Raw genomic sequence first — 13,495 nt, forward strand, 5'->3', positions numbered from 1 at the left:
AATAAAGCAAGTGGGATAATACATATTAATGGCAGTATAGTAGATATCCTGTTATAGTAGCTATTATTTAATTACATTGTTAATGTATGTGGTTAAGCTCAAGTATGACTGAACTGAATGGATTTGTCCTAGAATAGATTAGTGATAATTAGCACAATTTTAAATCTAAAAATAGATTGGATAAAATGCTAATTAAATTACTTTTGGCTTTAGTTTTTCGAACAGGAGTCAGGAATCTTGTTATAGATGATGAAACGACCTCAAGTCTGAGGGTGGTGTGGGACATTTCAGATTACAATGTTCAGCAGTTCAGAGTGACCTATCTCACAGCCAGAGGTGACCGTGCCGAGGAAGCGGTAAGAACGGTCTGTATTGCTTTTCTTGAATGGATTCATAAACTTGAAAAGGTTGCTTAATAATTGCTAAGGCACAATAGCTCATTGCAAAGCACTCCTGTTGCAATCAGGAAATGATTTTTACTTGGTTTTACTTTGAGATAGAACTTCAGAATTGTAATTTTAATGGCACCTGATTCCTGACAGATAAACGGTCAAATGCAGGATCAAACCTAAGAAGGTTAAAAGGCTGTCTATAGTTTTGTTTTAATATTCAATGACTATTATTTTAAAACGAAATTATAACTGTAAGAAATGGTAGTTAAATTCTGACTATCAGAAGGAATGGTGAATTGACTCAAAACGTCTTAATATCAGGTAGGTGTTTTGGCTATAATTCCACAAATTATTTAATTTTAAATACACACTCAAGTCATATAATCTTTGGTCACAATTTAGTTTCATGTTTGAAATTAATCACATGCATAAGTACTTTACTTAATAAAGAAATACTTAAGATCATAGTTAAAATTAAACACATTTTAAACTGAAGTTTTCTGTCATGTTGTTTCAGGCACCTGGGAGATGCAATATAGATGTGAAAAAAAAATAGTGTTCATATATTTAACTGCATTTCTTAAACACAACCCAAAAGTTTTGTGGAATTGGGGCTTAAATATACTATAGCGTGATAATTCTATGGTGGATACTTAGTTTTTTTGGCTCTGATTTCTGTGTAATTTCCAGTTACTCCTCCCTCTCCATAAAAATATTAATAAACTTTTTAATCCTTGATGCAATTGGCTGAAAATCAAGGACAAAAAATGTAATAGGATTCTTTTCCCTACAGAAGAGTCAACCCCTAAATTACATGTTTGTTCTTGGGTTTGCTGGAAGGATCACATTTTTTTTCTTCCTTCAAGCCAAGAATTTTTCACACAGTTAAAAAGCATGTTGCCCTGTGGAAGATCTTGTGAAACATGGAGATTTTCAGTGCTTGCATCTCCTCTTCTAAAAGCCTAAAATTTTGATGGGTCTTTTCAGAAGCTTGGACTGTATGTTTGGAGTATATCTACAGAGGACCTTAACACAGAAGGTCATGCACGTGTCTTTAGGTGGTTCTGTCCTAATATAATCTACAATTTTGAAAAACAAATTAAGTATTTCTTTGACAAGTCTCAGCACCTGGGTGTACAAGATTAATGTCGTTCTGTGTATCTCTTGCCAAAATTGGAAGTAGTTCAAATGAGTCCTGGAGCATGAGATCTGATGAGGACTTTCTTCTTTCCTAAGTATCAGCTTCAGAAAATTTAGATGCAGCATCCTCAGATACATCATTTCACTTAAAAATAACAAAATACCCGGAGGCTCACTTTCTGCTTTTTCCTCTTGATTTGAAGTGGCTTATTGTAGGTCTGTCAGCTTCTTGCCATGTATGTGAGGTTGCTAGTTCAGGTGATATTCACACAGTGAGCTTGAGATGGTTAGGGTTCAAAATAAGAGTTTGAACCTTGGGACAGTTGCTTCCAATAATATCACGTCAAAGAACAGGTTTGGTACAGGAAATACCACGTCATATTCTCTTTATTTATTTACTTCATTTATTTTTTACTGTGTCCTCATGTGCCAGATAGCTGCCATTCAGGCTTCTGAATCTCACTGAGATTAAAATGTTAGTGACAAGCACTAATGGAATCACAGTTCATCTATGATATAAAAAGGTTTTGGCCCTAATCGTTAACCTTGTCTCTGGTATCCTGTCTATCCAGATAATGGTGCCTGGGAGACAGAGCACTCTTCTGCTTCAACCTCTGCTGCCTGATACGGAATACAAAGTTACAATTACTCCAATCTATGCTGATGGTGAGGGAGTCAGTGTCTCAGCTCCTGGCAAAACTCGTAAGTGTGAACTTTCTGCTCTTCCTGAACCAGAATATGTATGAACAAAGGCTCTTTCTTTTGGTCTTTTATCCCTGACTGTACTGGTATATTTTAGTATAAACATGGCCTTACTTTGCTTGATGAATATGATTTAGTAGCTATATATTAATCTCCATTCATTGGCTTATAAGCAATCGGCTGCTTCTAATTGACAGATTGAATTTTAAATATAGTGAATCTTCAGAAAAGCTTACTGAGTAGTAAAGACGGTAAATTTTGGAGAGAGAGCTCACAAAGGACAATTCAGCAAAAATTATAGAAAATAATCTATGATACTGGGATAGAATCAAGCAAGCTATTGTACTGTTAATGTATTAATTTTTATGTGTGTGTGTGAGATCGTTACATCTATCAGGTCATTAGAAATTAGAAATGAGCAGAATTTATGCTTGGAAAATTTCAGTGCAATTGTGTTGAAATAAACTATATAAATGAAAGAACATTATTTCTGAGTTGACTTACATTAAATAAAAAGCCTTGTGAATAAAATTGGGAATTTATCTGGAAATTCATGGTTTGTTGACCAAAGGTCTTAACTAGTTCTTAGTGTAACTTGATATGAGTTTCTGAAGTACACTGACATTAATTTATCAGCATAATTCCAAGGAAGACTTTGATACAAAGCTTTCTTTCTGGCAGATCTGCCCATAAATTTGAGAAAACTGAATATTTCATGGATTTCATGTGCATGTTTGAGTTTTATGCGTGTGTTTGTACAAGTTACATTTGTAAAGGCTCGGTTTCATTTCCTTCTAGAACCCTTATCTGCTCCTAGAAATTTACGTGTCTCAGATGAATGGTACAACAGATTACGTATTAGTTGGGATGCCCCACCATCACCGACTATGGGTTACAGAATTGTCTACAAATCTATCAACAGTGAGTTTTTAAACTGTTTTTTTGTTTATTGTCATTTGCTTTTTACAGTATGTTCTATACACTAATGTAATATTTTCTGAGTTCTGTACTGAATCTAACTCCTTAAAAAACGATATTAACTTGATGTCTCAGTTTTTTAATATGAGAATTTTGTAGTTACAGAGTGACACAAGTCTTTGGTGATCATTTTTTCTAGTTCCCTGATCAAAACAGCCAACTTGGAAGAGGTGTCACGGGGTCTTGTTCAGTCGAGTTTGTATTATCTCCAAGAATGGAGATGAAGATTTCAAAACATTTCTAGGCACTTGCTTCAGTTTTTGACTGCTTCCACTTTGAAGTTGTTCTTCCTAATATCTAATCAAAATTTCCCACATTTCAAATTTTGGCAGTTTCCTCTTGTCTTCTTCCTGTTTGCCTCAGGGGAGAATAATAGATCTTTGCTTTCCCCACCTATAATGTAGTTGTAGGCAGCACTAAGATTTCCATAAGATTTCCTTCATAGTGTTGATCAAACCTAACTCTCTCAGTTTGTCTTTTTGTGTCATTTTTTTTCCAATTCCTATTTACTTCAGAAACTGCATTTCTTTTCCTGTACCTCTCTTCTTTAGTTCTCCTGTCCTCGACTTCCATCCCCTTACAACACAAAGCTTTCATTTCTTTGACTTACTTCTGCTGCCCTACTTGTCCCAGATAATTGCCTTTTTATTCACGGATCGTTTTGTCTATATGCATCTGACCACCTGCACATTGCAGCTAGACAAGGCACCTATTTTCATTCAGAGTTCTTTAGAAAAATGTCCTCTATTGATAGCAAACACTATGAGAATTAAGGGACTAAAACAATATCTAAAGGCAATACTTTCATCTGGCTTCTGAAGTCTATCCAGAACATCTAGGAGAGGTGAGAAAGGAGCTGTTTGCCCTTCTGATTTGGTATAGTTTTATTCTTTTCCATTTTCATTATCATTTTTGCACAGTGCTAAATGATGCTGTTGTGTTAAGAACCCCTTAGGGACTGCTCTGGCTGGTGTCTGCTGTCCCCTGTTGCTCCTGGCACACCATCAAACTGAGGAGATCTTTGGCACTCTATTTAGGGCAGTAGTAAGTCACTGAAGCAGAACAAAAGAGTTTTTACAGATGCCAATGTCTAGCCCTGCCATAATGAATCCCACTGCTGAATTTCCCAAGTGTGTTGTCCATACAAGAGCTGTACACTGTACTGAGCAGTGTCTTTGTCTTTGTGCATGGTAAAAAAAAAACAACAACAACAAAAAAATAGTAACTTTAGGGCTTCATCTAATTTTGGATAGGTTGTAAAATTTGTTTTTACTACCTGTTAATTGAGTGGATGAACAAGTAATTTTCTAATTTTTTTCCTTCTTTCTTTCTTTCTTTCTTTCTTTTTTTTTTTTTTTTTTTCAGTCCCTGGTCCTGCATTGGAGACTTTTGTAGGAGATGACATTAATACCATTCTCATTCTAAATCTCTTCAGTGGAACAGAGTACAGTGTGAAAGTATTTGCTTCATACTCGACAGGCTTCAGTGATGCCCTAACAGGCGTAGCCAAAACCTGTAAGAATGATTTCCTGCTATTCAGATCTCTGCAGACTGTTTTTCACTATAAATATAGGTTTGTGCAGCTCCTTGAGTAAATTTTCACATGCAAATCTTTTCCAGTTGTTTGAAAATTGTTTTCTTGAAATTAAACTCTCTTTTCTTATTGAAATATGTAATGCTTTATAATCTACTGGACATTAGCAAAACTGGAGTCTTAAACAGATGCTATTATTTATCAGACAAATATTTTCCTAGTAATATATACAAATCTCTTTCATGGAAAGTATGGTTACTCTTTTTTTTTTTCTTCCTGTAACTCCCTATATATAGTCTGAATTAGTCTTTATGTATTTAAACCTCAATTTAAAATAAAATTTTTGGCAGATGTACTGCTGTTATGATGACATTTTATACTGATTTGTAGTGACTGATTTTTTAGCAATGTTCATTATTTAATCTTAGCTCCAAACCTCTGATCTAAAAATGCACTTTTTTCCCTTCCATTTTTGAGTTTTACTGTCATCATTTTTGTAAGCAGCTCTTGAAATTTAAAAAAAAAAAAAAAAAAGTGTTATTGGATCCCTTTAGTACAATGCTTTCATCATAAATAAATCAAATTAATGCATTATAAGAAGAGCTATAAAAGCCCCTTATTGTCACTATAAAATACAATAGTTAATCCCCATACATGGTGGCTTGCAGTTAGGGAATGTGAGCCCTCTGCAGCTATGTTACAGCTCCCTGAAAACAGAATGGGGGGGAGGGGGTGTTGCTGCCACAAGAGACAAGATGTTAAAAGAAATGCCCGGAATATTTGGGGATTCTGGCAAAAAAAACATCACATCTGGGAGCTGTCTGTGTGTTGCTGTTCTCCGTGCAGCCGCTCCCAGCAGAGTGAGCAGTGGGGCATCAGCACCTGGTAAGATGCAGTGGGTTCCAGGAGCCACATGGGAAAAGGAGCAGACAAAGAAAGGCAGCACAATGACTTCTTACACACAGGGCTAACAGCAAAGGCTGCTCATATTCCTTGCAGATTGAATATTAGGAAAAAGTTATCTGAAAGAGTGGTAACGCCTTGGAACAGGCTGCCCAGGAAAGTGGTGAAGTCACCATCCCTGGAGGTGTTCAAGAACCATGGAGATGTGGCACTGAGGGAAATCTTTAGTGGGCATGGTGGAGATGGGTTGGTGGACTGGATGATCTTAGAGATCTTTTCCAACCTTAATGATTCTGTGATTCTCTTTTCACTATAATTCTTTTGTTGTTTTTTCTTGTATGTCAGGACGGAGGAGTAAATCTTGTTTCTTTTTTATATTTAATTTTCAGTGTACCTTGGTGTGACAAATTTGGATACATATCAAGTTCGCATGACTAGTCTCTGTACTCAGTGGCAGCTTCACAGACATGCTACTGCATACAGAGTAGTTATAGAATCACTTGTGGGTAAGTTACTAAATCATTGGATGTGAATTTACAGCCTAAACCAGAAAGATGAATTGCGTGAGTTAAGAAATTGTATGTGATCAGATTTGTAGACTGGCTTCCGAAAGAATGGAAACGATGAGCAGATGTAAGAGTTGTCTACATATTGAAAATTTCAGGAGTAGGGGCAGCATTTCCATCTTTTTATATCAAATAGATGTTAATTTGTCCTTTTCTTTGGTTGGAATTTTTTACTTAACAGTAGAAGAAAGATGATTACATGAGATATTCATGGTTGTGAGGAACAAAAGATGGTAAAAGATGAACAGAATATGTTTAAGATTGTGAATAAATCCATTAGTGATTGCAGTGATGAGGAGAGGACAGTAAAGTAAGGGAGAGCCCTCAATGAATCCATAGAACCATAGTATATCCTGAATTGGATAGGACACAAGGATTGAGTCGAGCTCCACACAGGAACACCCAAAATTCAAACCCGATGCCTGAGAGCATTGTTCAAATGCTTCTTGGGTTCCAGCAGGCTTGCTGCCATGACTGCTGCACTTGAGGAGCATGTTCCAGTGCCCAGCCAGAAAAGACCATGCTCAGTGTTGGAACAGGGTCCAGTTTTGTCTGATCTCATTGAGTTGATTGTTAATTATACCTCATAGTAATGTTACTCATCTAACATGAGTTAGATAAGCACGAGATATTTTTATGTGGCAACATGTGGTTGATGCTTTTAGCACAGATTATATGGACATTGATGTATCTTCTTTTTCACTGTGATTCACAGGTGTAGCCAGAAGAAATTTTAGGAAGTCACATTTTGTGCAATTATTCTCTTATCTCCAGTATATATCTTTTGAGTGGTGACAAATTAGAAGCTTGGATAACTTGGGAGAAGCGCAGTTAATAACATTTAATGACATTTATCAAAAGTATCATGAAAAGTAATACTAATTTCATCATAAAAGATTAATGACTTTCTGTGGAGCACTCTTTGCTGGTAAAAGACTGCACAGGTTTCCTAGCTAGCTAGTATTCTACATTTTTGGTACCTTGTTCCTCATCTTATAGAACTCCCAGAATTGTTTTATCTGAGGCAACAGGGCTTAAGTATGAGCAGAATAAGCTTAAGTGTGAACAAGTGCTTTGTATTGACGTCAATAGTCAGATGGGGTATTTGACTCATTCAGAAAGTCATCATTTATTTTCATACTTATCTAACACCTCTTGACAAGCATCAGATGTTTTTTACTTGGCAGTGAATGGTTGGCATTTTGTGTTTATACTCTGTAGAATGTGAGATCAGTTACTTATATATTGCTGTAATTCTTTCTGGTACAAATTATAAATTTTGCTGACAACTTGTTATTATTAAAATACGCCATGTGCTATTTGCAGTACCCAGGCTTTTTTCCACTGTGAGCTTGCTCTCCAGTTCAGAATTTAATAGACTTTATCTGAAAATCCTGTAAAACACTCTTTCTTAACCAACATTTAAAGTGGTTACTGGTGGAAGCTGGAGTACAATGTGTACTTCAGTCTCTCTTGCAATTACTAAGCATGTTATATAGACTCTGAGAACTGGAGGCAAAGACAAAGGATGCCATGCAATTGCATAATGCAACAATTCCTCATTAGACTGATAATTTAGGACCAGATCCAAAGCCCATTGATGACAGTGTTAGTGTTTTTGTTAACTTCAATAAAAGGGGCAAAATTCATCGTTTTTCCTACAGATGTCTGACATAACCTTCAGCTGCTACTTTATACAAAGGTTGTATCAAGAAATGTCCCCCATAGATTGCTGCAGAGAGGTGAATCTCAAAAAATAAGGCAGCATATGGTTTATAAGTTTCTGTCAACTACTTGTCCTTTGTTGGCTGTCAAGTTCCATTCTAATTTCAGACTTCTGTTATGTTATTTGGTAAAACTGCAATGGAAACTGTGTTTTAATGATTTCTTTTTTTTTTGATTCCAGATGGGAAAAAACAAGAGGTAAATCTTGGTGGAGGGACGCCCAGACATTGCTTCTTTGAGCTAATGCCTGGAACTGAATATAAAATCAGTGTCCATGCACAGCTTCAAGAGATAGAGGGCCCTGCTGTAAGCATCATGGAGACAACATGTGAGTAAAGCAGATAGGAGTTCAGCCAGCAGCAGTATTGCTTGTTTCTTCTACTTTTTTTTTTATTGCCTACAAATGTGATATTCCTATGCAGTTTTCTTTAGCTGAGTTTTTATTTTTTTTTACTACATTGTGACTCCTCCACAGAAGTTTTCAAAAGGCTGCTTTCTCCAGAGGATTCTTACTCTACTGTTTTCTCTCATTTATGAAGTCACATTCCTCAGTGCTACTGGACTTTTTAATGAGAGTGAAACAGGGATGGTGGGTTAGGAAAAAAAAAAAACAACAGAAAAATGATTCAAACAGAAAAGGTTGATTTCTCATGCAAACAAATTACTGTATCACATCAGAAAAAGACACTGTTTCAAGATGACATCTACCTCTGGTGCTGTGAGCAGTGCAACTTGTGGCTCTATCTAAATGGAAGCTCCTGGCCTGAGTCCATGAAGGTCCTGGACATTAGTCTCTTTGTGCATGTTTCAGAGTCTTGGTCCTTTTTCTTGTTGAAGCCAATTGAAAAACATCAATTTCAGTGGGAGTAAATATGGGTGTGGATGTGGGGCTTGTAATGAGTCCTGTTTGCGCTAAGCATTCCCAAGGATAGATGTCTTTTGTGAAGGTGTTGTATTTAACTCTATTTGCTGCCTATTAAACATCACATACATTATGGCAAATACTAAGCAGTCTTACTTGCAGGCATGAAGTTTTTATGTCCTCTGTTGCTTCTTATGATTGACAAAAATTGCAAAAAAGTGCTATTGAACCGAGGTGTGGAAATTTTTCCTTAGCTACCGATATCAAAGCATGTGGTTGTTATCTCTGACAATTCAGCCAAAACTGTATCAAAATGAACTAAGTGGAGCTCTTACGCACAGCAAGACTTTCAGTCAGTGATCATCGTGTATTTAGGTAGATTTCTGAGAGTCTGTCATTCCAAACCTTATTTTTAGGAGCAGGTGAAGACAGAGTAACCAGTTTTCTGTATGGCAACCTTTACTAAAACTTTGCTGCAAACACTAAAGCCACAGTCCTGCAGAGATGTGCTAGAAACTGCATTTCTAGCTGTAAACATAATAAGGTGTTTCAGAGAATTCAGAAAAATGTGGCTGTGCTTTGCTCTGGATGCAGACACTGGCTTGCTCCTGCACTGTCTCGATGTTTTGGATGGCAGGACTAATCTCTTCTTCCTTTCAGTGTGGGTGGACATATACTTTCTGTGATTAAGGACTAGATGTTATCAGAAAGGAAAAGAACACTGACTTTTTACGAAATGAATAAGGATAATATGTCATTAATGGGGCTACCACATGGTCTGTTACACTGGGCAACATGGAAATGGACAGTTCCTGTAGTATTTCAGCAACCTGTTGTCATTCACACTGAAGTGCACCCACTAATTGCTTTCTAATAGTACAGTCCTTTTTCAGGTGGCCAGCACAGGAAGACACACTCACCTATCTTTCTGTCCGATTGCATTGGACAGAATTGGACTTTAACTATTTGGTTAAAGATAATGAATTTGAAATGTGGAGATGAGTACAAAATGCTCTGTTTAATGTAAGTAAAATAGGTTGGGCTTCCCTTTGAAGCATTTTTACATTCCTTTCTTTTATTCTTCAGTACCATTTCCAACTCAGCCACCAACTTCTCCTTCAACAACACCACCACCACCTACGATCCCTCCTGCAAAAGAAGGTAAGTGCTGCATGTGTGGATTTATAATAATTTCAAGATGTTTCATGATTTTCTGCTTCTGACGCTATTTTAGACTTGTGGAGATCACATGTCAAAATGCATTTGCTACGACTACACTGTTAAGGCAGCTGGCTTAATTTTAATGAGCCAAAAATCTGACATCATAATTATATTGTTGAAATTTACAGAAAGGAAGGTTAGCATCTGTGAGATTTTCTTTTTCCAGAACTCTTAAACCATACATATTTTGCAACTGAAGCAGATATCCTAGGGATAATTAAACTTCTAAAACAGCACTATTTAAAAAAATATGTCTACTTCAGTTAATGACAAAATTGTTGGCCGTGTTCAGGTTCTTTATATGCAGGCTTGCTTTTATCAGCTGAACATGTAGTGTCTTGTACAGAGTCACGTGAGTACTTCTGTGAGGGGGATCATTATTGTTGGAAACTGAGGATCAAATCTGTTTACATCAGTTGAGAATTTAATCCCTAAGTACAGGAAAAAGAGCATTCTGTTTTTTTTTTTATTATTAGTCAAGGCATAATCAGCAGAAAACTAAACACAGATATCTGTCTATCCCATTCTCTGGATTTAGAATAATTATTTACAAGGTGAAATATGTTTAAAAACTAGCCTTGCTATATTCTGACCCTGAGCAATAGTATTGGGTTCTCATGTGCTCTGAAGCTTTCCAGATCCTGTGAAAGAGTGCACAACTCATGTAAGCATATGTAAAGCTCTGCATGCTATTTTGCATAAGAACATGCTAAAATAAGATGATCTGGGGAAACCTGCACTGCTTCTAAATACTACAGTTAAGAGGAGCTAAGGTGTGGACAAGATTCCACATAGAACCTCAACAGTGGAATACACATTCTTGCTATGTCATGCAAAGTGCACGTGTGACTTTATTTAACAGCCTAAATAAAAATTGGAGTGGCTACCTAGATTTAAATAACTGTTATGACCTTACTTAAAGTGTCTTCTGTCAGGGCAGATCATTCACCTCTTGCAGAGCTCAGCTGATACTGCACTTACACTGAAATCAATACCAGCAGGTCACTTTCCTAAAGCATTATTAACATTTAGAAAGGACTTTTCATGACAGTTATATTTTTTAAAGTGATTTTTGAGATTTTCAGAGAGGTTGAGATATTGCTTTACTTCCAGAATACCTTGCTGTTTTTTTTTTTCTTCAGTATGCAAAGCAGCCAAAGCTGACCTGGTGTTCCTGGTGGATGGGTCATGGAGTATTGGAGATGACAATTTCAATAAAATAATAAGCTTTCTGTACAGCACTGTTGGAGCTTTGGATAAGATTGGCCCTGATGGAACACAGGTAATCAACATTTGGAGACAGAGGGGGCACCAGAAGTGAAATGAATTAAAATGTTATTGGCATAATTTCACAGTTACATCGAATATATAATCTGCTTTATGGCAGAATTTATTTTAATATTTTATTTTGCACACATCATATGGTAAAATTCATGGGATTAATTTTGCAAGCTTGAAGTGTCACATCGGTCACCTCTGAATCAGTCTAATGAGATTTGTTTTGTTAATTTTATTGTAAGTACTCTCTGTGGTGGTTATATCTAAATAAGCTAGAAGTGGTGTTGATAAGGAAAATGAAAGGTTCATTTAGTTCATTTATTGCTTGTGGTGCTGCTGAATCTGACACTCATGCTTAGTTTAAGGATGAGAGTAGTTTCTTTCACTTCAAGAGCACCATTTAGAGAATATGAAGTTTAATATGCTCTGTGCGTTGTAGAGATTTAATATACAGTTTTGAAATACAAAATCTTGACTCGAGTAACAGCATATATCAGAATGTATTCTTGCACGTTTCTATTGCTTGCTTCAGTGTTGCTGCCCAGCTCTAAGTAGCTTTTGTGCAGCTATTCATTCATGGAGACTGAATAAAGTCCTTGCAGTTCTGTGTGCTAGTAACTGTACACGTGTGAGTAACTGTACACGTGTGAGCATCTGTAAGTAGGATTTTACTTTTGGGCTGGATTGAGAATACTTTTGCCAAAGTGGGTATTACTTTTCTCATTCTGTTTGTTGAAAAATGAAACCAGAAAGTATTAAGTGGTTGCCAAAGCTTTGGAGAGTAAACTTTATTTTTTGAGTGCTTTTTAAAAGAAGAAAGTTCTGGCTTCAATTTAAGGGTGAAGCAAAATTACATGAAAAATCCTTGTTTTAAATGCTCTCATTCACTTGCTTTTTGCTTATATGCACTGGGTGGTGCTCTAATAATAAACACATCTTCTGTATGCACAGGTGGCAATAATTCAATTCAGTGATGATCCCAGGACAGAATTTAAATTGAATGCATACAAAACAAAAGAGACTCTTCTTGAGGCTATTCAGCGAATAGCCTACAAAGGAGGAAATACAAAAACAGGTGAGAAAGGTCATGATTATGATGCAGATTTTGTCCCTGCTTCTCTCTGTAAAGCATTTAGCCTCAGTAGGTGTGGTGAAACACTAGAACAGGATGCCCAGATAGGTGGTGGATGGCCTGTCCCTGGAAGACATTCAAGGTCAGGCTGGATGGGGCTCTGAGCAATGCGATCTAGCTGTAGATGTCCCTGTTCATTGCAGGGGAGTTGAAGTAGATGACCTTTAAGGGCCCCTTCTGACTCAAAAGATTCTAGGATTCTGTTTTATTTTCCATTTGCTAAATGGTTTAAGACATTAGTGTACAAGCAGTGAGAATGTGGTATCTCCATACTGGAGATGAGAAGCTGGGCTTTTAAGTTAAAAAGTTTACAGTTTACACCCTTCACCTTCTACTGCCGAGTATGCATTCCTCTGCCCAACAGAGATAAACAGTCAGGGAGGGAGGGAGGAGAAGAGAGAGTTGAGCAGAAGTAAATGGCTTTTGAGATTGTGGAAGATGAAATCAATTTAGCAAGTGGAAAAGTGTGAGGGAGGGAGAAGGTGGGAGGGAGCTTGCGGAGAATATTGGGAAATAGTGGGCAAAGTGGAGGGTCTGCTTGGTTATAGGCCAGGACAGTTTAGCCTCAGTGGTATAGTTAAGACTGAGCTGGGAGAACAGGTCACTTAAGTGAATGCAGTTATGTTTTAGTTAATTTATTTAATTCCCATCTCTCTGATGGGAAGAAATTAAAGATGAGTACTGGAAGGGTTAAAGTTAAAGTTGGAAACCATATGTTTTATTATTCACAGACTGCACAGAAATTTCTTGCAGCTGTTGCACTGCATCAAATTTCAGTAGTATCAAAATGACACGTTTTCAGTTTACTCAAGAAAATGCTACCATGGTACTTTCAGTTGTTAACTGGATGTGCCCCTACAAACCAGAAAGGAAATTTACTGTTACCTCTAACCTGCACCAAATAACCTTTTTCAAATATGTTCTTCAATTTCACCTTCTGGACTGAAGAAACTGATGACTGAAGCTGTCAAGTTTTCAAAACTTATGGTCAAAATTAAACTTCTAAATCTCTATTTTAATACCAACAGAATGTATTGTTTTACAGACTGCCAAGGATCCAAC

The 13,495-nt window shown here is 36.8% G+C and overlaps 1 protein-coding gene across 9 annotated transcripts in view; it reads left to right on the top strand.

Annotated features, from left to right (window-relative positions):
- COL14A1 (collagen type XIV alpha 1 chain) overlaps window positions 1–13,495 on the top strand; it is a 117,696-nt gene that overhangs the window by 53,825 nt on the left and 50,376 nt on the right. For 7 of the 9 annotated variants that reach the window (XR_016465303.1, XM_031591169.2, XM_031591171.2 and 4 more), the window contains exons 19-27: window positions 214–365; window positions 2,105–2,234; window positions 3,033–3,155; window positions 4,578–4,727; window positions 6,039–6,155; window positions 8,122–8,268; window positions 9,889–9,963; window positions 11,166–11,305; window positions 12,253–12,376. Coding sequence is in view for 8 of the 9 variants with exons in the window: in XM_031591169.2 (XP_031447029.2) it covers window positions 214–365; window positions 2,105–2,234; window positions 3,033–3,155; window positions 4,578–4,727; window positions 6,039–6,155; window positions 8,122–8,268; window positions 9,889–9,963; window positions 11,166–11,305; window positions 12,253–12,376 (1,158 nt within the window). In the remaining variant the exon portion in view is untranslated. The remainder of the gene's footprint in view (window positions 1–213; window positions 366–2,104; window positions 2,235–3,032; window positions 3,156–4,577; window positions 4,728–6,038; window positions 6,156–8,121; window positions 8,269–9,888; window positions 9,964–11,165; window positions 11,306–12,252; window positions 12,377–13,495) is intronic. The other 2 variants (XM_031591170.2, XM_031591172.2) reach the window with 1 other exon arrangement.

Source organism: Phasianus colchicus, chromosome 3 (genome assembly GCF_987193195.1).
Source record: "Phasianus colchicus chromosome 3, bPhaCol1.hap1.1, whole genome shotgun sequence".
Taxonomy (NCBI): Eukaryota; Metazoa; Chordata; class Aves; order Galliformes; family Phasianidae; genus Phasianus; species Phasianus colchicus.